At 45.9% G+C, this 27,286-nt stretch overlaps 10 protein-coding genes across 14 annotated transcripts; 3 read left to right on the forward strand and 7 right to left on the reverse strand.

Moving 5' to 3' along the window:
* Positions 1 to 438: 438 nt before the first annotated feature.
* On the reverse strand, positions 439 to 1,258 carry LOC108159022 (U3 small nucleolar ribonucleoprotein protein IMP3). Its single transcript, XM_017291932.2, has 3 exons — positions 1,036 to 1,258; positions 761 to 972; positions 439 to 699 (listed from the first exon to the last, which is right to left on the reverse strand). Exons 1-3 carry the CDS (start codon positions 1,170 to 1,172, stop codon positions 503 to 505), a joined length of 546 nt encoding a protein of 181 aa, XP_017147421.1. The 5' UTR covers positions 1,173 to 1,258; the 3' UTR covers positions 439 to 502.
* An 18-nt stretch (positions 1,259 to 1,276) lies between these two features.
* LOC117188296 (anaphase-promoting complex subunit 10) lies at positions 1,277 to 2,239 on the forward strand. The gene is made up of 2 exons (XM_033391922.1): positions 1,277 to 1,519; positions 1,580 to 2,239. Exons 1-2 carry the CDS (start codon positions 1,381 to 1,383, stop codon positions 2,026 to 2,028), a joined length of 588 nt encoding a protein of 195 aa, XP_033247813.1. The 5' UTR covers positions 1,277 to 1,380; the 3' UTR covers positions 2,029 to 2,239.
* A 97-nt stretch (positions 2,240 to 2,336) lies between these two features.
* LOC117188299 (ras-GEF domain-containing family member 1B-like) lies at positions 2,337 to 3,049 on the reverse strand. Its single transcript, XM_033391926.1, has 3 exons — positions 2,962 to 3,049; positions 2,693 to 2,898; positions 2,337 to 2,619 (listed from the first exon to the last, which is right to left on the reverse strand). Exons 2-3 carry the CDS (start codon positions 2,851 to 2,853, stop codon positions 2,370 to 2,372), a joined length of 411 nt encoding a protein of 136 aa, XP_033247817.1. The 5' UTR covers positions 2,854 to 2,898; positions 2,962 to 3,049; the 3' UTR covers positions 2,337 to 2,369.
* A 99-nt stretch (positions 3,050 to 3,148) lies between these two features.
* Positions 3,149 to 5,710, forward strand: LOC117188295 (patronin-like). 2 transcript variants are annotated; one of them, XM_033391921.1, is made up of 3 exons: positions 3,149 to 3,375; positions 4,478 to 4,763; positions 4,822 to 5,710. In XM_033391921.1, exons 1-3 carry the CDS (start codon positions 3,177 to 3,179, stop codon positions 4,964 to 4,966), a joined length of 630 nt encoding a protein of 209 aa, XP_033247812.1. In that variant the 5' UTR covers positions 3,149 to 3,176; the 3' UTR covers positions 4,967 to 5,710. The 2 variants fall into 2 exon arrangements, with proteins under 2 accessions (XP_033247812.1, XP_033247811.1); XM_033391920.1 differs by having other exon boundaries at positions 3,155 to 3,501.
* Positions 5,711 to 6,472: 762 nt separating this feature from the next.
* On the reverse strand, positions 6,473 to 7,281 carry LOC117188298 (U3 small nucleolar ribonucleoprotein protein IMP3-like). The gene is made up of 3 exons (XM_033391925.1): positions 7,070 to 7,281; positions 6,795 to 7,006; positions 6,473 to 6,733 (listed from the first exon to the last, which is right to left on the reverse strand). The coding sequence occupies exons 1-3, from the start codon at positions 7,204 to 7,206 to the stop codon at positions 6,537 to 6,539; spliced, it is 546 nt and encodes a 181-aa protein (XP_033247816.1). The 5' UTR covers positions 7,207 to 7,281; the 3' UTR covers positions 6,473 to 6,536.
* Positions 7,282 to 7,298: 17 nt separating this feature from the next.
* LOC117188297 (anaphase-promoting complex subunit 10-like) lies at positions 7,299 to 8,180 on the forward strand. Its single transcript, XM_033391924.1, has 2 exons — positions 7,299 to 7,522; positions 7,583 to 8,180. The coding sequence occupies exons 1-2, from the start codon at positions 7,387 to 7,389 to the stop codon at positions 8,029 to 8,031; spliced, it is 585 nt and encodes a 194-aa protein (XP_033247815.1). The 5' UTR covers positions 7,299 to 7,386; the 3' UTR covers positions 8,032 to 8,180.
* On the reverse strand, positions 8,060 to 11,267 carry LOC117188294 (ras-GEF domain-containing family member 1B-B-like). Its single transcript, XM_033391919.1, has 6 exons — positions 11,096 to 11,267; positions 9,985 to 10,933; positions 9,175 to 9,927; positions 8,965 to 9,108; positions 8,696 to 8,901; positions 8,060 to 8,622 (listed from the first exon to the last, which is right to left on the reverse strand). The coding sequence occupies exons 2-6, from the start codon at positions 10,774 to 10,776 to the stop codon at positions 8,373 to 8,375; spliced, it is 2,145 nt and encodes a 714-aa protein (XP_033247810.1). The 5' UTR covers positions 10,777 to 10,933; positions 11,096 to 11,267; the 3' UTR covers positions 8,060 to 8,372.
* A 1,598-nt stretch (positions 11,268 to 12,865) lies between these two features.
* Positions 12,866 to 15,392, reverse strand: LOC117185741 (cathepsin L1-like). 2 transcript variants are annotated; one of them, XM_033391985.1, is made up of 4 exons: positions 15,331 to 15,392; positions 14,145 to 14,354; positions 13,871 to 14,079; positions 12,866 to 13,810 (listed from the first exon to the last, which is right to left on the reverse strand). In XM_033391985.1, exons 1-4 carry the CDS (start codon positions 15,361 to 15,363, stop codon positions 13,105 to 13,107), a joined length of 1,158 nt encoding a protein of 385 aa, XP_033247876.1. In that variant the 5' UTR covers positions 15,364 to 15,392; the 3' UTR covers positions 12,866 to 13,104. The 2 variants fall into 2 exon arrangements, with proteins under 2 accessions (XP_033247876.1, XP_033247877.1); XM_033391986.1 differs by lacking the exon at positions 15,331 to 15,392 and adding an exon at positions 14,573 to 14,651.
* Positions 15,393 to 15,793: 401 nt separating this feature from the next.
* Positions 15,794 to 16,510, reverse strand: LOC108158334. Its single transcript, XM_017290574.2, has 2 exons — positions 16,194 to 16,510; positions 15,794 to 16,124 (listed from the first exon to the last, which is right to left on the reverse strand). The coding sequence occupies exons 1-2, from the start codon at positions 16,287 to 16,289 to the stop codon at positions 15,984 to 15,986; spliced, it is 237 nt and encodes a 78-aa protein (XP_017146063.1). The 5' UTR covers positions 16,290 to 16,510; the 3' UTR covers positions 15,794 to 15,983.
* Positions 16,511 to 17,814: 1,304 nt separating this feature from the next.
* On the reverse strand, positions 17,815 to 24,088 carry LOC108160609 (serine-aspartate repeat-containing protein I). Of its 3 annotated transcripts, none has more exons than XM_017294721.2 (4): positions 23,623 to 24,088; positions 20,813 to 21,188; positions 20,554 to 20,703; positions 17,815 to 19,107 (listed from the first exon to the last, which is right to left on the reverse strand). In XM_017294721.2, exons 1-4 carry the CDS (start codon positions 23,672 to 23,674, stop codon positions 18,198 to 18,200), a joined length of 1,488 nt encoding a protein of 495 aa, XP_017150210.1. In that variant the 5' UTR covers positions 23,675 to 24,088; the 3' UTR covers positions 17,815 to 18,197. The 3 variants fall into 3 exon arrangements, with proteins under 3 accessions (XP_017150210.1, XP_017150209.1, XP_017150211.1); XM_017294720.2 differs by having other exon boundaries at positions 20,554 to 20,706; positions 23,623 to 24,086; XM_017294722.2 differs by lacking the exons at positions 20,554 to 20,703; positions 20,813 to 21,188; positions 23,623 to 24,088 and adding an exon at positions 20,033 to 20,547.
* Between the last annotated feature and the right edge of the window lie 3,198 nt (positions 24,089 to 27,286).

A 27,286-nucleotide genomic window follows, 5' to 3' on the forward strand; every position in this document is an offset into this window, starting at 1 on the left:
CTCAACCGTTGCTGGCACCCCCTTCACCTTCACCTCAGTCTCTAACCCTGCACTCACCCTGTTTTACAAATGCACAATCGATGATTGTCAACGCAAGCCCGTATTATGTATAGTTTATGCAGTCACTCTGCTGGAAACTCTTGATTTTAAATGATATTAATATTTCGAAGCCAGGCCGGGCCCTATTTTGTAACTGAAAACTATGAGAGGCGGTCGATCGAAACTAATAGGGGGCATAACCAACACAACCTTGAACCGCCATCACGGAACGATTCTGATTCTGTCTGAATGAGGCGAGTGTATATGAATGCGTGGGTAGGCGCAGTCACGCCCTTGGCGTGGCTGGGCTCCATATTAATGAATAATATTAATGAGATCTAAACATTATTATATGAAATGTAATAAAGTTATTGAAAATGATTATTTAACAAAACGCCATTCGTGTTTGTAATTCTACTTTTATTAAAAAATATCCATCTTAAAGGTAAATCCGACAGCACTTTTACATTTGGAAATCGTCCCGCATATCGTTATAGCGCAGCACGTGCTCTTTGATCTTGGATCCGTCCACCCATGTAACAAAATCTTCCAGGTTTCTGGAGACAAGGAAGGCTGGATCCTTGACCATTTCGGGGCCCACACGAACATGGCCGTGCTCGATGAGGTCTGTGGCGTTTTTTAGGTTTTCCGACATTCGCACTGCAAGCACACCAAATGTTTATTGAAGAAAATAAATGGATCTTAGAGGGAAAGCACTTACGTTTTACCATAATTACGGGCAGGCGGCGTCGGCAAAAGTGACTGGCCGATGTCTTGGCCGCCGTCTCCAGAGTTAACTGATCGTTGGATACGCCCATGGCATGCAACTTGTTCAACAGCATCGTGGTTGACTCGATCTTGAAAGGATGGGCGGCATCTAGCTTCGCTATTTGCTCGGCCAGCTCGCGAATTTCCCTGGATAGTTTATTGTACCTGCAAATGCACATACAATTAACCAAGTGTCCAAGCTGATGCAGTCTTGCTGGGGGAGCTCACTTTGTATAGTCCTCACGCTTTTGTATGTGATAGCGTCTCAAGATCTTGTTCTCCTTGCCGCTATTATCCACCTTCCAGGTAATAAAGTCCACCTTTTTGAGCAGTTTCTGCTCGTGGAATTTGAGTTTACGCACCATTTCGTTTCTATTTATTTAATTTTCTATTTATTCAAAAGTCGCACATGTGCGAAGGGAGAGTGTTGGAAAACGCGTGTGCACGCCGTTGTTTGTCACAGCTGATTTGCGTCAAAGAGTAGTGCTGGAAGTGGTTGTTGACAAACTGAAAATCAAAACAAACTAAAGTAAATAAGAATAAAATACGGACTTAAAAATAGCTGCGCTAATCATGACATCCTCAATGGATGAGGACATACCAATCAATCCACCCCCAACCAGCGATGAGGATCCGCTGGCCGAGGAGCGACTTGGACTTGTGCGCGAGGTTGGCGCCCAAGCTGTATGGAGCCTGTCTTCCTGTAAGCCGGGTAAGAGCTTCCCCGTTCAGCCTATGTATGTTGCAATCCGTTGAAATATCTGATATTTAGGATTCGGGGTGGAGCGGCTGCGGGACAACATCATGGACACCTACTGGCAGTCAGACGGACAATTGCCGCACCTGGTCAACATTCAATTCCACAAGCGGACAAACATCAGCCAGATCTACATCTACACTGACTACAAGCTGGACGAGAGCTACACACCATCGCGCATCTCCATACGATCGGGCACTAATTTCAACGATCTTCAGGAGTTGCAAGTACTTGATCTGACAGAGCCCACCGGCTGGGTGCAAGTGCCCATCAAGGACGGTAATGTGAAGTCCATACCCACATTCATGCTGCAAATCGCAGTCATTTCAAATCATCAAAACGGCCGGGACACCCACATGCGCCAGATACGCATACATGCCCCCGTCGAGGGCAAACACTATCCCCTGGAGCCGTTCGGCAAGTTCGGAACCGTGGATTTCCAGAAGTTTGCCACCATTCGTTGAGGACCAAGAACAATACAATCGTGATGAGTTCGAGGTTTTAAAATTATGTATTTTTGTGTATTTAACGCCTAAAATGCAACTTTTAAAAGGTTACTTTAGTAATTTGTATGAATATTTTTGGTGTCTCTAATTAAATGCCCATCACTGTATATATAAATCAATTTCAATTTAAATATACCATCGTTTAAGCTTAAGTACAGATTAACCACTACTATTGCTGTGTTAAAGTATTATTGTTACGGTTTCTGTTGATGCGCTACATGGAAATGCCAACAAAAGATGTGCGAGGCAATTGCATTGTCTTCGGGTTCCTGTCTTTCCCCGCGGATTGTCGTCAATGATTAGGTGTTCGATTTCTTTGTAGATTTCAGCGTTTTGTAATGATCCTTCTCCTCGGCATTGTCCGGCGGCTCGCATTCGTAGGAGGCCTTCATCAGTAGATTCTCCGACAGGGCTTCCGCCTTCTGCAAATAGGCCACCACGTTTGCCACCTGCTCGTAGGGACAGTCCAGCCGTTGCCACTTGAAAAAGTTGCTCAATTGGGTGCCAAAGAGTCGGCACTTCTCAAAGTTAATGGTTCCGTCGGCCAATCTGTATTAATAGTATGTGTAATAATATGTGTTAATTCTCTACAATTCAGTGGTCACGAGCAAGGACTACTAACTTTGTTTCGTGGCTTTCGTTTATGGCATGGAGGTCCTTGAGGAACAGCGAGAAGAACGGTATGATGGCACGCTCGATTTTGTTGGCCTTCTCCCGCTCCGAGCGCCAGACGGCTGCCTTCATGGTCGACCGATAGTTGAGGAAGTTCGAGCTGGGATCCATTTGATGTTCCAAGCCCTCGAATTTAGTCGTCTGCACTTTTGCCCACTAAAAGTGATGAGTTTTATATTATTATTTGTTTGCCAGAGTCCTAGAGTTAAAGGAACCTACAGTTTTCTTGAGACGAGATATGGCAGTCAAGTTAAGGGCTGTTAAGGGCTCTTTCTTTCAAATCAACCTTGACTAAAAACCAAAAACAATATCTTGAAATTAACAACAACAAAAAAATGCAACAAATTATTAACCAACTCAAAACGAAATCATCGCTCGATCGCTCGCCACCCATCGCCGTGCTCCCTGGTGCTCCCGTCTGGTGACTAACCAAAATGCATCCCATACATCGAACGGCTACCATCTGCATGGACCTGCATGGGCCTGTGCTGTGTGCTGTGTACTGTGTACTGCGTACTGTGCATGTGACCGATCCGCTGATTGACTCTCTTGCTTGCCGGTTAGACACAGATTCGGGACTGGGACGCGCCACACCGCCGAGGCGCGCACCCTCGCCTGGAATGGGCGCTTCAGGTAGGCATATGCCATCCCCCTCTGGACCGGGCTCTTTGCCGCCAGGTTTGATATCGAAACGTCGCGGATTTGATGATGGATCCAGCGATTTCTCATTAACTCCGAATTTTAACATGGAATATTCGGGTTTGTATTTCTCGCCTACAACAAACTACAACAACAAACAACAACAACAACAAGAAAAACCATACCATAAAAAATTTCAAAAGTTATATCCTCAGTTATATAATCACATCCAATCCACCAATCCATTCACCCGCATCTCTCCACATACATAACGATCGAATATGTTCGAACCGCCTCATTCTATATGATATGATTTTCATTGAAACATTTTTCGTTTGATTTCATTTCCACTCGTTTACCATTCAATTGGCATCCGTATGCATCTTGTGTCCACTCCACCATATGATTTTGTTCGACATACGTATGAGTTCTACATAGATATGCGAGTTCTAGAGGGCTGCGACAGTCTGTAGAGTCCAAAACACTTGGTTTTTCCTCTCCCATGTTCCGTCAAATCCACGACTTTCGATAACCAAACGAGAGCCGACAAATGTTTACCCAGTGATAAATGTAGAGAAACACAACACCCAAAGAGCTTTCTAATACCGAACCCCCCAGATGGGCCCGATTAACCGCTTCACAATTTTCAAAAATACCTACGCAAACTGCAAGCAATTTAATTACTATTTTTGGTTTTTTTTTTCATATAAATTTATGTACACGTTTATTTATTATTATCTGTTCGTTTTAATTTTTAAAAATAATTTGCATAAGATACTAAATTAGGCAATATTCAGTTCAAAATACTTAAAACATCCGCCATCTATATAATAGGAGGTTTTTTTTTGTAATATATATTTTTTTGTTACTTTATGATTTTGCATTCAAGTCTAAGTACTCCCAAGTATCCATCGTAGCTTTGCTCTAACTTTGGAGCCCAAGTTCTAGCTCACATAGTGCACGTAGCCTGCATTTCGATAATAAGACAATTGGAGGAATTTAAGATATAAAAGCTTGCCATTGACACCTCCGAGTAGTAGAGAATATCCACATCATGATTGACCATTCCGCTAACTGAGGCGATTTGCATTGACAGGTCCAAAACTCTACAAGCAACCAGCGGCCAAATCCAATCGCGGCATTATACTGAATGCCGTCGAATACTGCGTCTTTCCGGGCGCCGTGAACCGTGAGGCCAAACAGAAAGTGCTCGAGAAGATAGCACGCTCGGAGGCGAAACACTTCCTAGTACTCTTCCGCGATGCGGGCTGCCAGTTCCGCGCCCTCTACAGCTACATGCCCGAGTCCGGGGACCAGGTGACCAAGCTGTACGGCACCGGACCTAGTCAAGTCGACGAAGTCATGTTCGATAAGTTCTTCAAGTGGGTACCGTGACATCCCTACGCCTGAGCATCCACTAACTCGATAATCCCTTTGCAGATACAACTCAGGGGGCAAGTGCTTCTCGCAAGTGCACACCAAGCATCTGACCGTCACCATCGACGCCTTCACAATACACAACTCGCTCTGGCAGGGTAAGCGGGTGCAGTTGCCCAGCAAAAAGGACATGGCGCTTGTTATCTAAGTGCAACGTAGCGGAGCGGAGCGGAGTCCGGGCCAGTGGGCGCTTGGCGCTGTTTGGCCGGAACAAAAACTATTCTACGACATTGCGCATTAAGACATCTATGGAAACATTACGAACCATAACTCGAACCAACCATGAGTTCTTTCCATAGCTCACGGAGGGACTTATGGGCTAGGGTTATGGTATAGGGGGTGGGACTCTGGGACGTGGGCACTCGGCTTAAACCACTAATAGCACATGCTTGAGAAACGAGAAATTTGAATTTACAGAAAATTTTGTAGAGAGTAAACGATGCGATTGAATATTTATTTTCAATATAAAAGCATATATATCCGCCTAAGAATTTAAGCAACAAAAATGTAATGGGCAAAAAGCAGACAACACAAAATGCCAAAAGAATGTAATGAAGCCCCTTGAATAATTGTATTTTTGTTAGTTTTCGTGCAGGATTCAGCATGTCATGTGAGCGTCCTCGGCTGAAGTGTAGCTAGAGGGGAAAAGGGAAGAACAAATGTAGAAAATCACTTTTTATTAATTTGTTTTATTATTTTATATTGTTATGAAGTTAATCATGTGAAATTTTTCATGGCCTTGGGCGGTCGGAAGCTGAATTGTGTAAAATGAGGCCGCTGCCAAAGTCGAATCTAATTTTAATGCCACTAGCTATTTATTTTAACACTAATTAATAATTACTTTTTATGCGTATTTAAAAAGGAATAATAATGCAACTAATATTTAAAGATATCTATATCTGTACAATTTGAAAGACTTTTGACTGCCACAGACGGAAATCGAAATTTCCCTCAGATTTCGCAGCAAAGTCCGATTCGTGCGTCGTGAGCAGTCAGTCCGACTCTAAAGTTTCGCAAAAGTTGCCTATGCAACATTCATTCAACATTGAAGAGCTCTTAAGTTAGTCGATCTGCACATGCATTTTCCCCTTTGATTTGGGGCTAGCCTCTGTCCTGCTCGACTGCGGCACCAGCAAGGAATTGACTTCGGCATCTGCCAACGACTTGACTACTTTTAACTCTGTGAAATCGCATCCGATCAGCACCTTTTAGACCGCTCAACCGTTGCTGGCACCCCCTTCACCTTCACCTCAGTCTCTAACCCTGCACTCACCCTGTTTTACAAATGCACAATCGATGATTGTCAACGCAAGCCCGTATTATGTATAGTTTATGCAGTCACTCTGCTGGAAACTCTTGATTTTAAATGATATTAATATTTCGAAGCCAGGCCGGGCCCTATTTTGTAACTGAAAACTATGAGAGGCGGTCGATCGAAACTAATAGGGGGCATAACCAACACAACCTTGAACCGCCATCACGGAACGATTCTGATTCTGTCTGAATGAGGCGAGTGTATATGAATGCGTGGGTAGGCGCAGTCACGCCCTTGGCGTGGCTGGGCTCCATATTAATGAATAATATTAATGAGATCTAAACATTATTATATGAAATGTAATAAAGTTATTGAAAATGATTATTTAACAAAACGCCATTCGTGTTTGTAATTCTACTTTTATTAAAAAATATCCATCTTAAAGGTAAATCCGACAGCACTTTTACATTTGGAAATCGTCCCGCATATCGTTATAGCGCAGCACGTGCTCTTTGATCTTGGATCCGTCCACCCATGTAACAAAATCTTCCAGGTTTCTGGAGACAAGGAAGGCTGGATCCTTGACCATTTCGGGGCCCACACGAACATGGCCGTGCTCGATGAGGTCTGTGGCGTTTTTTAGGTTTTCCGACATTCGCACTGCAAGCACACCAAATGTTTATTGAAGAAAATAAATGGATCTTAGAGGGAAAGCACTTACGTTTTACCATAATTACGGGCAGGCGGCGTCGGCAAAAGTGACTGGCCGATGTCTTGGCCGCCGTCTCCAGAGTTAACTGATCGTTGGATACGCCCATGGCATGCAACTTGTTCAACAGCATCGTGGTTGACTCGATCTTGAAAGGATGGGCGGCATCTAGCTTCGCTATTTGCTCGGCCAGCTCGCGAATTTCCCTGGATAGTTTATTGTACCTGCAAATGCACATACAATTAACCAAGTGTCCAAGCTGATGCAGTCTTGCTGGGGGAACTCACTTTGTATAGTCCTCACGCTTTTGTATGTGATAGCGTCTCAAGATCTTGTTCTCCTTGCCGCTATTATCCACCTTCCAGGTAATAAAGTCCACCTTTTTGAGCAGTTTCTGCTCGTGGAATTTGAGTTTACGCACCATTTCGTTTCTATGTATTTAATTTTCTATTTATTCAAAAGTCACACATGTGCGAAGGGAGAGTGTTGGAAAACGCGTGTGCACGCCGTTGTTTGTCACAGCTGATTTGTTGACAAACTGAAAATCAAAACAAACTAAAGTAAATAGGAATAAAATACGGACTTAAAAATAGCTGCGCTAATCATGACATCCTCTAAGGATGGGGACATACCAATCAAACCACCCCCAACCAGCGATGATCCGCTGGCCGAGGAGCGTCTTGGACTTGTGCGCGAGGTTGGCGCCCAAGCTGTATGGAGCCTGTCTTCCTGTAAGCCGGGTAAGAGCTTCCCCGTTCAGCCTATGTATGTTGCAATCCGTTGAAATATCTGATATTTAGGATTCGGGGTGGAGCGGCTGCGGGACAACATCATGGACACCTACTGGCAGTCAGACGGACAATTGCCGCACCTGGTCAACATTCAATTCCACAAGCGGACAAACATCAGCCAGATCTACATCTACACTGACTACAAGCTGGACGAGGGCTACACACCATCGCGCATCTCCATACGATCGGGCAATAATTTCAACGATCTTCAGGAGTTGCAAGTACTTGATCTGACAGAGCCCACCGGCTGGGTGCAAGTGCTCATCAAGGACGGTAATGTGAAGTCCATACGCACATTCATGCTGCAAATCGCAGTCATTTCGAATCATCGAAAAGGCCGGGACACCCACATTCGCCAGATACGCATACATGCCCCCGTCGAGGGCAAACACTATCCCCTGGAGCCGTTCGGCAAGTTCGGAACCGTGGCTTTCCAGAAGTTTGCCACCATTCGTTGAGGACCAAGAACAATACAATCGTGATGAGTTAGAGGTTTTAAAATTATGTATTTTTGTGTATTTAACGCCTAAAATGCAACTTTTAAAAGGTTACTTTAGTAATTTGTAGGAATATTTTTGGTGTCTCTAATTAAATGCCCATCACTGTATATATAAATCAATTTCAATTTAAATATACCATCGTTTAAGCTTAAGTACAGATTAACCACTACTATTGCTGTGTTAAAGTATTATTGTTACGGTTTCTGTTGATGCGCTACATGGAAATGCCAACAAAAGATGTGCGAGGCAATTGCATTGTCTTCGGGTTCCTGTCTTTCCCCGCGGATTGTCGTCAATGATTAGGTGTTCGATTTCTTTGTAGATTTCAGCGTTTTGTAATGATCCTTCTCCTCGGCATTGTCCGGCGGCTCGCATTCGTAGGAGGCCTTCATCAGTAGATTCTCCGACAGGGCTTCCGCCTTCTGCAAATAGGCCACCACGTTTGCCACCTGCTCGTAGGGACAGTCCAGCCGTTGCCACTTGCAAAAGTTGCTCAATTGGGTGCCAAAGAGTCGGCACTTCTCAAAGTTAATGGTTCCGTCGGCCAATCTGTATTAACAGTATGTGTAATAATATGTGTTAATTCTCTACAATTCAGTGGTCACGAGCAAGGACTACTAACTTTGTTTCGTGGCTTTCGTTTATGGCATGGAGGTCCTTGAGGAACAGCGAGAAGAACGGTATGATGGCACGCTCGATTTTGTTGGCCTTCTCCCGCTCCGAGCGCCAGACGGCTGCCTTCATGGTCGACCGATAGTTGAGGAAGTTCGAGCTGGGATCCATTTGATGTTCCAAGCCCTCGAATTTAGTCGTCTGCACTTTTGCCCACTAAAAGTGATGAGTTTTATATTATTATTTGTTTGCTAGAGTCCTAGAGTTAAAGGAACCTACAGTTTTCTTGAGACGAGATATGGCAGTCAAGTTAAGGGCCGTCAGAATGGCCATCAGGCTGTTGAAGTTGCCCGTGTTGAAGCACTCCAGAGCGGTCTCAACCCAGAAGTCAATCATTTGGGCACGATGGGACTTCTTGCCAAGCTGTTGGATATAAAAATAAGTGTAATTGGTGTACAGTCGATAATATGATGTCACCTTTACGCTCACCTTTATTATTTCCGTGGCAGTCAGATAGCTCAACTGATTAAACCACTGCACATAGCTGCCGATGGTTACGTGACTGATGCAATTGGAGCCCAAGGTGCCTGCCTTGGTCTGCGACATGCACGTTTTCATTTCGCCCTTGGCAAGCATTTCCACAAATTCTTCCAGACGTATTTGCGATAAATAGGCATACTCGATGGCATACAATTGGTGGGCTAATTCGAAGGGGTTGCTGCAATTGTTGAGCACATTGTCCAGCTTGTAGACGTTGGCAGCGAATCGTTTCAATGACTTAATACTGCTTTGTCGTCCCAGAGAGCTGCCCGACGATTGCTTGGCCAGCAGATACTGCAGTTGTGTGCGTCCCCTTGCATTCCGCTGGTCCTGAGACTGAGAAATATCGTCTAGAAAGGCTGCCAATGCCACGTCTTTTTCCTGCTTGTCCAACTCCTGGAGCAGTGCCTCGTTGCGAAAGTCGTTGGGGCAAATGTTTAGCCATTGCTTGAGCAGCCGGAGCAGCGTATTCTGCCTTGATTGGCACTTGTCTACGATACGCAAAAGCAGCTCTTGCGGCTGCAGGAACAGACGGCCACAAACCAGAAATGTGAACTCAAATTCTTTGTTCTGGCTGTTGGTCAGGAGGCTGACCAGCGAGTCCAGGTTGCCGGTCTTGGGCATGTCTTTGGCGTAAGCTGGCGGTGTTTGGCAATCAACGGCTAATATGTCGCATGGCTCTGTGATTTGCAGATGGGTGTTCTGCAAGGAAACGGATTAGAAAAGCAATCACGGATATGACTTCAGGTCTAATCTTACAAGTATGGAAACTGCATCTGCCTCATCTGCCGAGCTGGGAATGTCACAGTAAATGGAGTCTGTCAGAGTGTCGCGGGGATGCGACCAGGGTGCACTCATGGAGACGCTGTGGAAGAGGCCGTCATGGCCGGAGTCGCAGCTGCTAATATTCGAGCTCTTGTCGCCAACTGTGGTGGATGAAACGGAGCCAATCACCTGATCTGAGCCGGTTATGGCCGAGCTGGAGGACATCAGCGAAGCATTCGAGAAGGTTTCATTCAGCTGACGACCCAGAGGATTCGCCGGACGGTCGTCAGAGTCGGTGGCCTGCGAGGCCAGCGTGGAATTCGAATTCATTCCATATTTGAGTGCGTTTTCGGGAGTGGCGCGAGCCAGAGCCGAGTGCTGTTTGATGGGATGCCAGATTTCCTTTTGATGCGACTGATGATTAAAGTGCTCCTTGGTCTCCACGGTGCGTTCATCCAGGATCTGTCCATTGCGAGACACCAGCACCTCCTCGGTGGTAGTTAGGGAAGACTTGACTGTCAGCGACGTTTCCACCTCGATGGGCTGCTGAGCCAAGCCGGCGCGAAACAACAGTTGGTTCAGATGCTCCACCGACGGCATCTGGCCATCGAGCAGCGCTGCCTTGATGGCCCTCGCATCGTCCGCCGGGATGCCATCCAACTTGACAGGCACGCCGTTGATCAGCAGCACCTCCTCCTGCTGCACGGAGGACGAGGTCTCGCAGTCCACAATCTTCACGTCCTTACCGAAAAGAGATTCTACAGCATTCATAATGTCTTCGTCCATGGTGGTTAGTCGTTAGTCGGGTAGGGTATAAACGATTAGGAGGTTGACTTTGGCTGTGCGCGTGTGGTGGTTGGTTGGTTGGTTGGTAAAATGCGAAATGACCCTGCGGGGGGCTCTTTGGATTAAACTCTACGCACATGCACTATCGAGTACATTTCTAGAAGAAGGAGATTAGGATACACATTGGGATAAAAGTGAACAAAACAAATGAGACACTGGACGGATTTGCAAAAGCGTGACAACGCCCACTTTCTCAAAAGTGGGCTGGCGCTGGTTCCACTGTCCAAAATACAGAATTCTGCTTTAAAAACACACACACCTGCAGGAAAAATGCTGCTCGTTGGCCTTCCATATGACGCACAGTCGCCATTTCTCATGGCAGTACCCTTGATTTGCACATGAACTCTCCCCTGTCACTCCTAATATCGTTTAATTTTTGCCCAATTTACTTAATTTGTAATTTTTTATTATTGTTGTCAAACTAGGGATGGTACCCAGTCCGACCATCAGAAATATACCATCTCATTTCAAAAATATACTGTAAATATACTGATGAATTCAAGTTCTATTTTACATATTCCTCGTTTTTGATATTCCGTGCAATATAACTAGCTAAATAGAACGTTCAGCCCTGCCCACATAGTTTTATTCCATTAATGAATCAATTTTGGCCTTGACTGGCCTATTCTAAATACTTGCTTTTATTGGATTTCTTTATACCGTTGAAAATTAAATTTAATAGATTGATGAAATTGACAAAATATACCATTATATACCGATATTCCGTAAATATACCGTCTTATTTTTAAATTATACCGTAAATACACTGACGAATTCTAGTTATATTATATATATTCCTCACTTTTGATATTCCGTCGAATATTACTAGCTAGATAGAATTCTCAGCCCCGCCGACATTTTTTTGTATAATTATTATTTTTGATTTTTATTGTATTATTATTATTTTGATAATTTGAGCGGTGGCAAGTTAAGAGTTGTTGTTTTCTCCGTTACTTGAAGCCCGATCTAGTCGTGCGATGGCTTTCTGTGTTCGGAATAACATCCTTGATTTGATGGAGTCCTTATCAAGAACCAAGGATTAAGGATATTTTCCCCAGACATATAACATATAGCCTGTTTTCTCCCTTATTCGTGGCCCGATTGCTACATTCGACGGCTTCCTGTGATCAGAAAAATGTCCTTGATCCTTCGCTAAGGACTCCAACAACCATAGCCATACATATCTAGTTTTTTCGGCTATTAGTAGGCCGATATAGGCGTGCGACGGCTTCCTGGGATCGAAAAGATGTCCCTAAATTGAAATTGAAAACCAAGGATCAAGGATATTTTCTCCGGACATATATATCATGTTTTCTCTCTTATTTGAGGCCCAATCGGGGCATGCCATAGCCCGCCCTGACTAGAAATCTGTCCTTGATGCTTTGGTATTTCTTTGCTTTCTTTTCTTATTTGCTTTGAATATTTGCGACGGCTTCCTGTGGTCGAAAAAATGTCCCTAATTTAATGAAGTCTTTATCAAGGATTAAGGACATTTTCCCCAATCAAAAACATTTGGTTTTCTCCGCTATTTGTGAACCTATATCGGCGTGCCACGCCTTTCTGTAGTCGGGATAGCTTTCCCGATAAAGAATATAGCAAGGATGATTTTAGCTTTGCATAAATAAATGAACAAGTGGGAAAGATCGGATACGACTCGGTTTGTGACGAAGCATAGGGTAAATACATAGGTCCTCTGTAAAAGAAGATATATTTAAAATTTACTCGTCTGGAAGCTGAAGCTATGCGTTTGATTCGGCGGCGAATAAATAGGCTGCTCATGATGTCGCGGCGTTAGTCGCGATCTTAGTCGCGTTATTCTGGGATCTCATCCAGAAAGTTCGCTTGCGATATGTTCGGTGCATGAACTGGCACATCTATACACTAAGGATAGTCGTCCTGCTTAGTTTCATGGAATATCCTACTTTTTCTTAAAACCAACTCAATATCAACAGCTGCCAGCACAAGAGATCTGCGGCTTACACAAGAATCTATATAAAAGCCTCAGTCCAAAACTTAGTGGTGTGGCTCATGTTTTATCATTTTATTAAATGAATATCGCTATTCAATTTTTGAAATGTTTTCAACTTTAAGGTATATCCTGCCGTTGGGCATGCAAGTATAGGAGAGTCCAGGAGATCTGATTTCACCAAGCAAACAGATAGCTCTAGATCAAATATAGAGTTATAGCGAGGGAAGTTCGTAATCGTACATATGTACATTTTTGTTATTGACTCGTTTAGTTACAAGCTGGGACTAATTTTAGTAGAACTAAACTATGGGGTAGGTGCACTCGAGGGCAATGCCGCAGAAGTTATTGCCGCGTGGCAAGCGGAAGTAGCCTTCCTCGCCCCAAACCTTGTCCCACGAGTTCTTGACAATCCAGTAATCCTGACCCTTTTCCGAGCCATAGCCCACGACCAGAACCGAGTGATTCGGCTCGTCCTCGTTGCACTTCTCGTCGGAGTAGATTCCGCTCTTGTACTGCAGCAGAGTCTCCAGGCCGTTCAGGGAGCAGGCCAGGGGACCCAGAGTGGCAATCACCTTCTTCATGAGAGTCTCGTCCTTTGGCGGAATGGTGGCGAAGCCGGTGATCTGCGCACCCGACAGATTTTTGCTGTACTTGCACGTATCCTTGTTGTCTATGTACGGATAACCATCGGCCTTGGACACGCCCTTCTGCTCCTCGTTGATGAATGCCATAGCGTACTCCTGGAAACCGCCATCGCACCCGCTCAGACCAAACTCCAGGGTACCGCAATCGACCAGATTCTGCTCGGACAGATTCGGCAGGGTGCCGGTCTTTCGGAAGATATGGCCCTCAATGGCTCCGGTGGTGGCAAAGGCCCAACACGATCCGCAAGTTCCCTGGAACTTCACCGAAGTTACGCCTCCCTTCTGGCGCCAGTCGAAGGATTCGGGAATGCTGGCTCCTGCAGGCACACTAGCCTGTTTTCGATTGGCTGTGGCTTTCGATCTGCGTACGGATTATGATATTAATTTAGGAATGGAAGATTCTAGTTTCTGATGAACTTACGCTCCCTGCGACGATTTCCGGAGGCCAGTCAGCTGCGAGAGGAACTCTGATTTTGTCAGATCCGAAAAGGCATTCACTGCCAGCTGGTAGCTGGAGGCGCCCTTGGCAAAGGCATCGTTGCCGGCATCCACCAAATTCTTGCGTGCAGCGAAGACGCCCTCGTGCAGGGCCTTGTCTGCAGCGTTCAGATAATTCTTTCCAGATTGCGCCTGAGAAAGAAAGTAATCTCAATAAAGATGCTCTCTATGGTGATGACAGATGAAGAAAGACTTACCAAGAAATCGCCAAAGTTCTGCACATTCGTTAGCTTTGGTGGTGAAGGCAGTTGACTGGCAATGTTGGCGATTCCCTGCTGGACCCTGTTGGCCGCATTCGAGAGGGCTCCACCCAGGCGGTTGCCACCCAGGCCACCTCCAAATCCACCAAACTGGGCCGAAGCCAAGGCAACAAAGAGGGGAAGCACCAATAGAAACTTCATTGTGATCTGTGAAGAAGATTTGCTATATATACTAGTCGTATAGTATTCCATCTGACTGGGGAAAATACAGAAGATCTCTGCGTTGTCGGTTGTCAATTAAGTGCGATTACATATGTAGCAACACTTATTAGCAGATTGAGTTGAATATATGTATGTGCAATTATATTTTCAAATCTGAAATCATCAGTGTGTTATGTCACTGTCTCTATCGGACCCAACCTTACCCGTTCACTAATTCTGTACAAATGTTTGGGCTCTATCGCTAGTCAGCGTTTATATAGCTATCATCACAAATCGATTAGACAGACATGTAAAATAGATTCGAAGCCTAATAAACTTGTCTACCTTGCTACCCCCTCAAACAATACGAATACGAGTTTATCCCAAGTCCAGTAATTCATGATTATACAGAATCCGAAAAGCTCTGATCACACCATGTAGTAGTAGCTATAATTGTAACCATGTGAACTGTTTTAGCTGTGGAGTGGCATAAACAATCGAACAAAAAAACAGAAGAAAAATTGAGCTCAAACTTGTTTACTGTCAATAAATGATCTTTGCTATTCCGATTTATGGCCTACATGTCACTTTTATGGGTCTTATGGTACCGGTAAAACAGCATACAACAACCATAATGAATTTCGACTTGAATGCGGCTTCCAAAACGTAATCATGATTTTAATTAACACACTTAATCGCCGAGATAAGGCTGATTTTAAACGATGTTTATACACGTCTCATAGGGGGCAAGGTAAGGCAAGGTAAGGCATCACTTTGGCGGCACAGGAAAAACCGGAAGATCTCAAAAACTCGTTGTCAAGTTCAAGGCAATTAAATATTACTGCACACAAGATAATCCGATCTGGACAACGAAAATGCACTTGCAGCAGAGACAGAGACCGAGACAGAAATAAACTTTACAATCGAAACAAGTTTTATGTTCACTTTATGGATCCCAGGAAGAATTTAACCAGCGACTAACCTTTCTCGAGCGATCGACCAACACTAATGGCATGGCCGGGGTCCCAATACTGGGGCTTTTATAGCCACCGATCTGATATGGCGCTATCATGCAAATTTAATTAGATGAGCTACTACTTAAAGACAAAACTTGTATCGCTGCGTATACGTAATACGTATGTATATATTAAAAAATATGCAAAAATAAATCTAATACTCTGTCATTAACATTTATTATTACTCCCGTTAAGGGGCTGGTGGGGGGCTGACTGCTCGAGTGTTAATTAAAGCCGTACATACACATACATATGTAAAAACGAGTCGATATTAAATAATAATAACAGTAGCCGGCACGGGAGGATGGGATGGAGCACAGCTCGAGCTGGTTCTAACCTGATGCCGAACAGCGCTTCCAAGAAGACACCCAACTTTAATTTGGTTTCATTTAAAGGAAATCCCCTGAGGAAACCCGTTTTCTCCTTCGACACCATAGATCTGCGTTAATTATGTCAACAGAAATGTCCATTCCAGGAATAGTTATGCGGGTTATGCTCTACCGTGGATCGGATTCGGCTTCGGCATGCGATCAGGCGTGAAGTTTGGATACAATTTAATATTAATCAATTTATTGGCACGTAACTATTAATTCTAGTAACACATTCTATCGGAGAGAGCTCAGGCAATCTGGCGTCGTCGTGTCTGCACGGAGCGCGACTCCTGGGGCTCTTCGTGGATGGGCGTGGCCTCGCGCAGAAAGACGATGGGCTTCTGAAGGTCCACTGGCGGCAAAGCCCAGTCCCGGGTCATGGCAAAGCGCTGAACGCCAAAAAGCATTCGAAAGATTAGCCAAGATATCCCATGTTTCGGGTCAGAGTTTATACTTACGCCGCTGGGTCCATTGATGGATCCATGTCCCACCTGGGGCAGGGCCAGCGAGAGGGCCAGGGAGGCCAGGAAGGTGAGGATCAGAGTCACTTTCATTTTGTTGCGGGATGGAAGTAGTCCTTTCAAGCGAATTGTTTGGCTTGCAATGATGCTGGAAGCCTGAACGATTCCTTTATATAATTCGGCAAAGTCGGCACTTTCTCTCTGTTTTGGGCAATTCCTCCGTACACTTCCGTGTGTAAAGCAACTGAATCATCTTTCCTGAGATCAGGTGCACTTTGTAAAACACTTTATAAATAACACCAATATCGGGCGGGCGCATGAGCGTACTTTTCCTTTCATTCCTTATCACGGATGCAGACTGCCACGCCGCCGATTCTCCAGAGATTTGAAATTCATCTTCCAGTTAGCAGTTACTTACCGTTCTTACCCAAGGAATGCTCCTCAAGCTCCTCTGAGGTGCTCGCACAAAGAGGAGAACAGAACCATTTTTTTATATATTCGTTCGTTGGACTCTGGCTATACATTTCAAGGTTGTCTTCACATCTGCCTGCTCCGACTGCCATATACCTTATACGAGAATGCATGTATGTATGCGCGAGTATCTGTGTGTGCTTCTTTCATTAACCACTTTCAGCAGCAACAGCAAGAAGAACAACAACATCAGTCAACAATACAGAACTTCAAACGAAGTCACTCTCGTCTGCGTCAGGGCGAAGGTGGAGCTGAAGATGGAGACGACGATGGAGCACCAGCAGGTGGGCATGGGGCAGGGGCGGGTACCTTTGGGTCTGCAAGCCAGCTCGGGGATCTTCTGGTTAATGCGTTGTGTCCACAGCCGCTGCTGGCTGGCCCGCCGCAGCTCCATCTTCATCTTCATCCAATTGTTGAGCGACACCGACACACATAAAACTTGATGTGATGCGTCTTCGTCTGCGTCTCGAAATCCTCTTTAAATTAAGAAAGATGATTTGCAGATTTTAATGCAGACACCGAAGACATCGACTGGACAGACGGAGGGACCAGAACACGACCACGACCAAGACCAAGACCAAGACCCAACCAAGTGATGTAAGCCTGCCAACGAATTTATTTGTTCTTTCTGGCTCGCTTCGGCCGGGGACCGCCTCTGGGGCTGCTGCAATAAAAGAAATCCCAAACATACTTCAGTTTTTAGAGCCCGAGCAGCTAATTTACGATTATTGGCTTTCATCTTCTTTTCGACTAAGCCAAATAAATCCCCTCCCCAGGCCCCTAACCACTTTATGATTTGTTCATGGCCAAGTCAAGTCCCCAGAGCCGTTATAGAATACGAGCATGTCTGCGGATCAGTCCAGGGACAGAATATGAATGGATCCAACGATGGTCTATGATGACGGAGTGAACGAGATTAGCATCATCTTCTAAGAGGTTTACTGACAGTCGTAACAGTTTTATTGGAGTGGCTTGATAGTCTTTATCGATTAAATCATTTCACAGTTACTTTAAGACCCCTTCAAGTGAGAGATTGAATCGTTTGGGTAGAGCATAATCCACTTCACTCAAGAGTTCCAATCATGTAACGCAGAATCTATGCAGTGATATGCAAATGTAGGGAATTCTTCCACATAATATATGTTGATTGTTAATTTTACTCAGTAGTTTTTATTAAATCAAGAGTTTCCTTTTTTTGTGGTGGTTGTCATACAATTAAAGCATACAATATATCGTATTTATATATAGAATAGTGTCTTGGCTCCTTTAATCTCTCGTTGCCCGATATGCTAGTGGAATGATCAGTGTGGATCGGAAATTTCTACAGGGGCCCTCGGACCGCCCAGGCTGCGCAATGGGTCCGCAGAGAGAAGCGACATTTTCGGACGTTATCCGGCCGGCTCTTGAAAATGGTCGTTCCTCAGTGGAACCCAATCCCTCAGTGGGTGGGACAGTCGGTGGGCCCCGGCCCAAACACACACACAACTTAGTCTAGTGGATGCTAATGAAGGCCAATGCCAGTGGGGAAGCCTAGTTGTTGGGCACCAGGGTCTTGCCCAGAACCCGCATGGCGTTCGAGTAGTCGGAGTCAATCTGGGGTATGATCTGCTGCTCGTTGGGGCGCAGGGTGCGTATCAGGTCGTTCAGCGAGAGCGACTGCTGGGGCGAGACCTCCTCCTTGGGCGGGGTCTGCATCTCCTGCGAGCTGGCCATCTTCTGGAAGTCCTGTGCAATCTGCTTGATGCGCTCCTCGATGGCGGCGGCGGCCGGCGACTCTGTGGAGCTCGGCAGCGCCTCACTGGCCTGTCCAGGGGCCTGGGACTCGGCCTCCGAATCGGCTTCTGCTTCCGACTCAGAGTCTCCGTCAGCCTCCGTCTCGTGCTCAACGCTGACACTCTCTTCGGCGGCGGCGGCGGCGGGAGCTGGTGCGGCATCATCGTCGTGGTGCTGCAGCTGCTGCTGAACCTCTTCAATGGAGTGCATCTCGTGGTGCAGCTCGTTGTCGTGCAGCGGGAAGACATGCTCCTTGATGTCATCGCCCTCGCCATCGCCGATCAGCTCGCGGGCATGCTCGCTGAAGCTATCGTTATCCCCGTCATGATCGTCGCCCTCTACATCGCCATCGCTCTCCGCCTCGTGCTCGTGCTCGTGCTCGTCGTGCTCCTCGGCATCCATGTCCGTGTCCTGGTCGTCCACCTCCACGTCAATGGCATCTTTGTCGGTCAGCGAGCGATCTTGGTTCAGCTTGAAGGAGTGGAACGACGGCGAGCTGGCCTCCTCTGCCAGGCGCTGGGCAATCGCTGGCGACGACTTGGCCTTGGCGGCCGTGTACAGGCCTCCAGTGGTGGACATGAGCAGGGGCAGGGGCGTGGTGGTGGGGGCGGCATGCAGGTGCATCAGTGCGTCAGGCGTTCTGGGCGTGGTCGAGGTGATGGGACGTCTGTGGCACAGCGTTTGGGCAGAAGGAAGAGAAGAGAACGAAAACAGTTGCCATTTAAGTTTTGCTGCTTAACAGAGGAATAGAGGGGGCACGGTGGAGCGGTTCGGCTGGAGTTGGTGGTCGTGGTTAGTGCGAAAGTTCGAGCTTTAAGCTGTTTATACTAAAGTTAGTTAGTTGAACACAAATCATCATGACAACCACAACGACAACAACAACAACAACAACAACAGCAACAACAACGAGAGGCGAGAACATCTAAGGAAGCTAAGCCCCAAACCACCAAACAAAATATTACGTAGAGTATTTAGGGTTTTAGATCTATGTAGATCTTATGCGAGATTCTTTCGGCGCTCATATGGAATCGAACTGGGGAAAAGATAATGCAGTCTGAAACAGGATCGCTATGAAATTTTACGTGGAATCAAATGAGCCAGAACTGGGGACACATTTGTTGCAACTGCAACAAAATTGCTTCTCTTTTAGCATAAGTTTCAAATAATGAGTTCCTCTGAAGGGAACTCTAAACTGATTTAAGATCAATATCAATTCCTTTCAATATCTCTTTATATATCAGATTGCATTAATTTTCATGGTTCGGTTATCGCATTGGCGTCTACAAGGAAGTATACTTTTGATTGTTTTTCTTCGAATAAAAACTGTGTAAATTTGGATCGATTTTGAAATCTCTGACATCTCGAATGTTTGTTTTTTTTTTGGAGGTCGTTAGTAAGAAGTTAGCTAAGAGCTTCGCATTAGTCTTTAGTCTTTAGATGTAATCTTTATAGATGTATGCATAGATTGACGCGCAGGCACACACACACACAACACGGTTATCTGTGTGTGTGTGTGTGTGTGTGTGTGTCTGCCTGCGTGCATGTGTGTGTGTAGTTATGGTAGATTTGTAACGATTTGGGGTTTAGCTCACCTATTTTTGAGTTTCAGTTTTTTGTTTTCTTTTGGCAAATATCTTTTGTTCGGACTGGGAATCGGAATCAGATTTAGATTCGCACTCTGTCTCTGTCTCTGTGTGTGTGTGTTGGTGTGTGTGGGTGTGGCTGTGTGTGTGTGTGTGTTGGTGGTCAACTAAATTAACTTTCGTTTAATCAGGTTATCCTTGCGGTTTCTCTCGATTTCGATCGTATCTATATAAATATGTGTGTGTGTGTGTGTGTGTGTGTGTGGGTGTGGGTGTTTGTGTGCTCGATTTACTTAATTAGGGAGATTTGTTTAGTTGCCGCTATAGCGGGCCGTTCGTATAGCGAATTAATTAACTTTAATTATAGTATATTTAAATTTGTTTATTGCTTTTATGAATATGGTTCTTTCTTCGTTCTTCTCTGCTCCTTTTCTCTTCTCCTCGTTACTCTTCTCTTCTCTCAATTCTGGCTTGATCTTATTCGCGCCTTTTCTGTTCGCTTAGTGGCTGCCGTGGTCTAGTGTCCTTACCCCTGCGCAGACGAGACCGGGATGCTGCCGTAGTTGTAGTAGTAGCAGCGGGTCTGCTCGCAAATGAAGTCCTTGACGGCCGAGCAGTCCTCGGGCATCCACTTGAGCGTGGGCTGCTTCAGGATCACGCATCCCTTCTCGGCGCCACTGCTGCTATAGTTCGAGATGGAATGGAGAGTGCAAAAACAGAGAGCGATGTAAGGAGAGATACACACTGGGGCCGGACAGGGAGGATGGGGGATCTTCCTGGCGTACTTACCTGTCGCGGGCGGTGCGCTGGGGCGAGGTGTTGCTGTTGTGATCGACGGGATCGAGGAGGCCGGCCTGGATGGCGTCCGCCGAGTTCTCGAAGAAGTCAAAGGTGGCATTGAACGGTAAACCGGTGCTCATCCATAGGAACATGCCCGTGCCCAGGCGATTTCCGGAGGTCCAGAAATCGTAGTTGCCGTAGCCGGCATTCTTCAAATACGTGGTCATCGATTCGGCCTTCTCCTTGGTCTCGAACGAGGCCAGCTGCAGGCCCAAGGAGCGGCAATACTGGTAGGCCAGGAAGTAGTTCAGTTCCGGCGAATAGGGATTCATCCGGCTGATGAAGTACTGGACTCCATCCAAATGGATTGTCGTAATGCGTTGACCTAATCCCGGAAGAGCACAAGCAATCAATTAGTGGGGGTCTTCTGCAGGTGAACGAACCCCGAAATTCCCGAAAGTCCAAAACCCATCCGGAGATCCCGCTCTGAATACCGAAACACCTATGAAATCGCAACGCGTAACCGAAATAATTGTAGTAACGGTTTCAGTTTCGGACATCGCATGCGTAATAGCCAGGCCAGAGATGGCCAGAAGCTAGAGGCCACAACCACAGCCAGAGCCAGAAACAGAACGAAGCCAAAGACAAATATCATTAAATAGGATTACCAAAAGCAGTCGGCAATTGTCTCTATAAAAAGAATAACAAACGAAGAACTTTGGACACATGATTCATGACTCATGATGATAATGTTAATGATGATGATGACCAGGAGCATTTATGCGGTCCCTGACCCGGAGTTGTGCCTCCGGCAGCTAATTACACACAAAATCCGATGGGGAATCAAGGTGCTGATGACATTAATTAGCTGGTGGCTGCTGGCTGGTGGCTGCTCTGGTCAGCCCCAAGCACTGAAAAGACGCATGAAAGAATGAAAGAGAGAGCAGGCGGCCGGCAGACTCTTATGTAATCGCTGACCCGAGAAGAGCTCTGCTTTCATTCCCTGTTCGGGGGGTGCTCTGGGACGAGAGAAAACAATGCAAGATGACAGTGACCGTTCTGGCTGGTTCCAACAGGTAAAAGATCTTAGCCCTCTCAGAGCGTGCTAAACAGTCATCTGTTTGTATCCTACATGCATGCATAGGTGTGTGTGTGTGTGTGTTGGTATTGGCCCTTTGAGAACGGCTCAAAAGATAAACACAAATACTTTGAAGACACCTCCAGGCACTTGGCTATTTATGGCACTTGTCATGGATGGATATAGGCAAGGGTATGTCTATGGCTATGGCATAGACAGGGTTCCAATGTTTGTCCACTCACTCGCACCTCGATACCTACATACGAGCACTCGTATCTGTGTGGCTATCTGTTTGTATATGAAATTATTTCCGGCGATTTAAATGCAAGACACACACGAAGCCAAGTCGAAAAGTCTTCCCTCCGAAAGACAACGGAGACGACAACCGAGCCGAGGGTAGATTTATGAATGGGAAGAATGTGAAGACTGACAGCAGTCGAGCGGATTTATTATGCATCTGAGCAGCTGAGATTTCCATCTCTCAATAGAACCAACCAATAAGAATTTTAATCCCCCTGGGCAGAAGCAGAAGAACAAGCTGAAGAAACTCTCAAATTTCATTTTAATTGACCAATTTATTCCTCCAACCCAAATCTCAGAGAGGGATCCGACCTAATTCGAGAATTAATTCCACCAAAATGAATCCAACTAGATCGCAATCTTCGCTTGGAACGGATCCAACGGATAGAATTCGAGGTAAAAAAGAAAAAACAATATCTTCAAGGGAGCTAACGAGAAGGAAGTCCAGTTTCTCTCCCCTCTCATCCAAACCCCATCCAATTGTAGTTAATTTGACACTGACTCTGACTCTGAACGTGAACTCGATTGGGGGAATGGGACTGGGACTGGGGCTGGATCGGGATCGGGATCGGGAAACCCAATAATTGGACAGTATTTCGCTCAGATTCCCCCTACAGCCGTCTATTTTCGAGCACTATAATTTCGGAAGGTAATTACGTTCGGCCAGCGATAGATACTCCTGGAGAGATCGCGAATCTAGCACGTCTCTAATGATGCAGTCAAAGTCAATGCTAGTGTTTGCCCCAGACTTTGATGCTGGAGGATGCAGGAGGCATACCCCGGGCCCCCCCGGGCAGCGGGACCGATGCCAAGTCTAGTTATTTGTTGGCACCTAGCATCCCTCCGGCCAGTTAGCAGGCAAATCATTATAATGGACATGGCGACTGGGATAAGCAGAACGAAATTGATATTGAAAAAGAGCTCTGGCTCCTGCTGAGGTCCAAAACGGGAACGGGAACAGTGCAATTCAGCTTCAGGTAATCGATGAGAAAAGAGCGGAGCGATGGAAAAAATTGATGCAAAAGCACCGAACAGACTTAATGGCCGAGACTTTGATTCAGATATAATGATGGGAATGCATTATTCATTCGTTCGGGCCAGTTTCTAGGTCTTATACTTTTTCAAGCACTTGGCCAGATCATCATTTTGTGCAGTTCGTTGGAACCACGGTTTTGGAAACTCAATTCAAAGAAAATAGAATTGGGAAACTTATACGAAATTTTAGATATTACACAGATATTAGATTTCGAAGTACATCTAATCCGTAGTTCTTTGGGACCACTTTATCTAATCGTTTAGTATTATATCCAGGGATAAAAATTAATTTTAACTCTTTTAATTTTAATGGGAGTTCCTAAGGAATTTTTAAAGAAATTTCCCAACGAAAAATCCGTAGAGAAATCAAAAACTTATTCCATAGAAATATTGAACTTGTACTAACCTGCAGCGCATGCCAAAAGGCTCAGCACACAGAATAAAATGATTTTGGCCATCTTTTACTTGGTATCGGGCGAGAGAGGGTTTGAGTTCGGAGTACAATCTGGCTGTAGCTGACGACGATCTAACGAGCTGAATGCAAGAGCGGATGTGTTGGAGGACGCGCGATCGAGGAGGCTAACACTAGTACACGTCGCGTTCACTGCAAGTCTTCGTCTTCGACTGATCGCTGGGGTGATCCGGGCAATATCACGCAGCCGCGAATGTCCGCCAAGAAAGCGAAGAAGCGAACGAAGAAGAGGCTCTCTGCTTCCAGAACTCCAGCAATACCAATACCAATTCCAGTTCCAGTTTCCTCTTCCAGAGCGCGCCCGAAACGATGGTGAGACGAGGGAGACGAGACAAACACACACGTACACGTACAATCAGGCACACCGATAGAGAGGCAGAGCAGAAGCAGAGAGTAATCCTTGGACAGACTTAGGGAACTTCTGCTGAGGACTCGACGTTCGATATTTGTTTGATTTGAAGCTTGTTGTTCTGATCTGGCCAAGTACGCGATGGCAAATGTCGTGAAGAGCTCGGGTTAGTTAGCTTAAAAAGGAAATTTGTGGCCGGGCTACGGGCATGAATGAACCCAGCGCCAAAGAATTCCAAAAGAAAACAGTGGAAAGAATGGAAGAAAGAGGGGGAAAAGAGCATAGCCGAAAACAATCGAAACAGAGTAATGTTTGCTCATTTCATGGATGTGATTGGAAAGGTGTCCCACTGTGTGCGTGAGCTCTTCCTGTTGCTTGGAAGTCAGAGTCAGAGGCAGTGCCAGTGTGTGTGCTAGACAAAGAACGCAATAAAGCAAAGGTAGGGTAGGGTAAGGTACAGACAAGCGGGTTAAGACCGAAATGCCCGCTCATACACACACACACACACACACACACTTGCACAGGCATACACACATTCTGCTGCAGCACGTCGCCGTCATCATTTCATTCCAATGGGAGTCGGGAGTCGTCGGAGTCGGATTCGGATTCGGAGCCAAAGTCAGAACCGAAGACTGCGTCGACGCCGCAGTCCATTGTTAGTTTTATTCTTTCTCCCACAACGACGCTTTGGTTTTTGGCTCTTTCTGCTGGTCGCACTGCTCTCTGGCCTCTTGGCGGCTCTTACCTGTATAGAGTAGGGTTCGCTGCTGCTGCTATTGCTGCTCCTGCTGCTGCACGTTTGTCCCCTCTTGCCCTTGCTCTGCGCCTGCGCCCTTCCCGGCCCAACGCAATGTGGTTCCATTTCCATTAATTTGGTACGTATCGCCAGCAAGCCGTCGCCTTCGTACTCGTCGCTTGTTGTGGTATCAGTTTTTGGAATACCCTTCCAAAGGTTATTATGATTTGGATCAGATGTTATTGTTGCATCAACGTATCATGTTTGACCCAATTATGTATAAAGATTCTGGATTTCCGAATCAATATGTTCTGGCCTGGAAATAACTGGATAAAGCGCTGAGCTGCTGGACGATCCATCTGCTAGGGTATCAAAAGCTTCGCCCCCCAGAGCTAGTGTTCGTTTCCTGCTGTTGTTCTTGTGTTTTTTATGGTATAGTTTTTATTTCTGTGATCTTGGCTGGAAGGGAAGCGTGAAATGTAATAATGATCTTCTCTTTTGCGTTTTGACAATTTTTCTGCGGGTGCCAGCCGCACAGCACGAACTTACACACTCTCTCTCTCTCCCCACAGCTCCTCTTTGTTCTACCAAAAAATTATGATAAATGTCCGCATGCATAATTAAAAGTTCTCTTCTAAGTCTCATTCTCGCTGTTTGGGATGGTATCACAAACTTTCTAATTAACCCAAGCAATTAGAGAAGGATAAACATTTGGTTTAATGATTATTAATATGGGTAGGTTTAAGCGGAAAGGAAATTAATAGTCTATAGAAAATTATCTAACAAATTAGAAAAGCTACGCAGCACATCTAAAGAGAGGAGGAGGAGACTTTGATTGCTTTTGTGCCATCGAACAGAAGCGAGTTATCGCTTGGGAGTATCGATAATATATCGAAGTTATTTCCACTCAAACTGCTATTCGACTTAATCAATGGTTAATCCCTTTCGACACAGGAATCGATGGGTGTAGGGTATAATTATATACGAGCACGAGTAAATATAATAATGGCCAGGTGATTAAGAGTCATGGGAAATGAATTGCCCGCAATTTCCCAGTTCGCGACGATCCGATGCCAGTGCCAGGGCCAGCCAGTGCTCGATTGGGTGGTGCCGGACCTAGACCTAGGGCTTCGAGGCGACTCGGCTCTGTGCGTGCTTATGGCAATCAAAAATTCTATCGTAAGTACAACGCACTGAGATTTCGGGCGCTGCTCTTCGGTCGCCCTTCGCGGATCGGATCGTGCGATGTGTTCCTGGGTGAAACATCTGCCGCCGGGCCGACGCCGACTTCGTCTTCGACTTCCACTTCCACTTTGAGTTCGACTTCGACGCCTGTCGACAACGCATAGAGGCGGCTTAATGTGACCGTCGCGGATGCTAGTTTGACTCCTTGCAATCTGGATTTAGTGCTGCTGTGGCGATGGCGGTGGCGGTGGCGGTGGAGGTGGCGGGGGTACGGCTGGAGGATAGGAGTTTCTTTGGATGGCCTTCGCCTTTAACAGCATTCATCCATCTATACTTGTTGCTGCGGCTGCAGCATCGACTGCGGCTGTGGCTGTTGCTGTTGCTGTTGCTGTTTCTTTGCCGCCGCTGGTTGATCTTCTGATCTTCACCATTTGTGTGTGCCTGGCGTCGTTGTTGTTGTTGTCCTCCTCCTTCTACTCCGCTTCTTGTCCTCGTCTTTCGTCTTGGTGTTGGTCTGCACTGCTGTCGCCTCTGCCTCTCTTCATCTCTCTTTCTTTACCCCTTGGTTTATTTCATTGCTAGTTTTCGCTTTGCTTTGCTTTGCTCTTCTTGTTCTTCCTCTGTTTTTGGTCTAAAAATAAACCAGGCCCAAGAATTGAGGAATTTAATTCGCCTTTTGGTAGAAATCCTCGGGTTTGGCTGCTTGCCAACGGACTTTGGCAACAGACGCAAGAACTGTGTTGCCAGTTGCCTTCTGACTTCTGTCTGCTGCTCTGTTCTGCTCTTCTTTTCCCTCCTGCTCCTACTCCTGCGTATCCTCATACTCATCCATTTTAGCGTCAAGTTTAGCAATGATGATGATGATAATGATGATGATGACGACATGGACATGGCATCTATCCCAGAAAAAGCAGAAGAAGGAAGATAAGCAGCAGACAAAGACGAAGACGATGACGATGACGAAGATGGAGATGGCGAGCAGCGAAAACCGAGAACCGAGAACCGAAAGCCGAGAACTAGCGACTAATACACACATTTTCCGCCTGAGATCAAAGGATTAATATGAATTGGGTATCTGGCATGAGAAATGACATCCAGATACCCATCTGAGCCAGACATCACAAATTTCCACTTGCCTGGGTTCTAATTAGAAGAGCTCTCAGAAGGCTCTACAGAGAGCCCCCAATATCAATGCCAGTCCGCACCCAATCCTATTCCTATGCCAGGCATACCTACTTGTCCTTGGTGGGCCGAAGACGAAGGTCATCAGCATTTGCATCGGGGGTTACACATATCAAACTGTCGTGAGGGCCAAGCCCACAAAATCG

This window comes from Drosophila miranda, chromosome 3 (assembly GCF_003369915.1).
Source record: "Drosophila miranda strain MSH22 chromosome 3, D.miranda_PacBio2.1, whole genome shotgun sequence".
Classification (NCBI taxonomy): Eukaryota; Metazoa; Arthropoda; class Insecta; order Diptera; family Drosophilidae; genus Drosophila; species Drosophila miranda.

Excerpts from the sequence above, each read along its gene's own strand:
- LOC108159022 (XM_017291932.2), bottom strand. The coding sequence starts at position 1,172 with ATGGTGCGTAAACTCAAATTCCACGAGCAGAAACTGCTCAAAAAGGTG. Across the intron at positions 973-1,035 it reads AAGCGTGAGGACTATACAAA|GTACAATAAACTATCCAGGG; the intron begins GTGAGCTCCCCC and ends GTGCATTTGCAG. Across the intron at positions 700-760 it reads GCCCGTAATTATGGTAAAAC|TGCGAATGTCGGAAAACCTA; the intron begins GTAAGTGCTTTC and ends GTGTGCTTGCAG.
- LOC117188296 (XM_033391922.1), top strand. The coding sequence starts at position 1,381 with ATGACATCCTCAATGGATGAGGACATACCAATCAATCCACCCCCAACC. Across the intron at positions 1,520-1,579 it reads CCTGTCTTCCTGTAAGCCGG|GATTCGGGGTGGAGCGGCTG; the intron begins GTAAGAGCTTCC and ends TCTGATATTTAG.
- LOC117188299 (XM_033391926.1), bottom strand. The coding sequence starts at position 2,853 with ATGGATCCCAGCTCGAACTTCCTCAACTATCGGTCGACCATGAAGGCA. Across the intron at positions 2,620-2,692 it reads AACGAAAGCCACGAAACAAA|ATTGGCCGACGGAACCATTA; the intron begins GTTAGTAGTCCT and ends CTATTAATACAG.
- LOC117188295 (XM_033391920.1), top strand. The coding sequence starts at position 3,177 with ATGCATCCCATACATCGAACGGCTACCATCTGCATGGACCTGCATGGG. Across the intron at positions 3,502-4,477 it reads TTTTAACATGGAATATTCGG|GTCCAAAACTCTACAAGCAA; the intron begins GTTTGTATTTCT and ends TTGCATTGACAG. Across the intron at positions 4,764-4,821 it reads ATGTTCGATAAGTTCTTCAA|ATACAACTCAGGGGGCAAGT; the intron begins GTGGGTACCGTG and ends ATCCCTTTGCAG.
- LOC117188298 (XM_033391925.1), bottom strand. The coding sequence starts at position 7,206 with ATGGTGCGTAAACTCAAATTCCACGAGCAGAAACTGCTCAAAAAGGTG. Across the intron at positions 7,007-7,069 it reads AAGCGTGAGGACTATACAAA|GTACAATAAACTATCCAGGG; the intron begins GTGAGTTCCCCC and ends GTGCATTTGCAG. Across the intron at positions 6,734-6,794 it reads GCCCGTAATTATGGTAAAAC|TGCGAATGTCGGAAAACCTA; the intron begins GTAAGTGCTTTC and ends GTGTGCTTGCAG.
- LOC117188297 (XM_033391924.1), top strand. The coding sequence starts at position 7,387 with ATGACATCCTCTAAGGATGGGGACATACCAATCAAACCACCCCCAACC. Across the intron at positions 7,523-7,582 it reads CCTGTCTTCCTGTAAGCCGG|GATTCGGGGTGGAGCGGCTG; the intron begins GTAAGAGCTTCC and ends TCTGATATTTAG.
- LOC117188294 (XM_033391919.1), bottom strand. The coding sequence starts at position 10,776 with ATGGACGAAGACATTATGAATGCTGTAGAATCTCTTTTCGGTAAGGAC. Across the intron at positions 8,902-8,964 it reads TATCTCGTCTCAAGAAAACT|TGGGCAAAAGTGCAGACGAC; the intron begins GTAGGTTCCTTT and ends CATCACTTTTAG. Across the intron at positions 8,623-8,695 it reads AACGAAAGCCACGAAACAAA|ATTGGCCGACGGAACCATTA; the intron begins GTTAGTAGTCCT and ends CTGTTAATACAG.
- LOC117185741 (XM_033391985.1), bottom strand. The coding sequence starts at position 15,363 with ATGCCATTAGTGTTGGTCGATCGCTCGAGAAAG. Across the intron at positions 14,080-14,144 it reads AGAACTTTGGCGATTTCTTG|GCGCAATCTGGAAAGAATTA; the intron begins GTAAGTCTTTCT and ends TTTCTTTCTCAG. Across the intron at positions 13,811-13,870 it reads CGGAAATCGTCGCAGGGAGC|ATCGAAAGCCACAGCCAATC; the intron begins GTAAGTTCATCA and ends ATCCGTACGCAG.
- LOC108158334 (XM_017290574.2), bottom strand. The coding sequence starts at position 16,289 with ATGAAAGTGACTCTGATCCTCACCTTCCTGGCCTCCCTGGCCCTCTCG. Across the intron at positions 16,125-16,193 it reads CCATCAATGGACCCAGCGGC|CGCTTTGCCATGACCCGGGA; the intron begins GTAAGTATAAAC and ends TTTGGCGTTCAG.
- LOC108160609 (XM_017294720.2), bottom strand. The coding sequence starts at position 23,674 with ATGGCCAAAATCATTTTATTCTGTGTGCTGAGCCTTTTGGCATGCGCT. Across the intron at positions 21,189-23,622 it reads CCTTTTGGCATGCGCTGCAG|GTCAACGCATTACGACAATC; the intron begins GTTAGTACAAGT and ends TTCCGGGATTAG. Across the intron at positions 20,707-20,812 it reads CAGCGCACCGCCCGCGACAG|CAGCAGTGGCGCCGAGAAGG; the intron begins GTAAGTACGCCA and ends CTCGAACTATAG.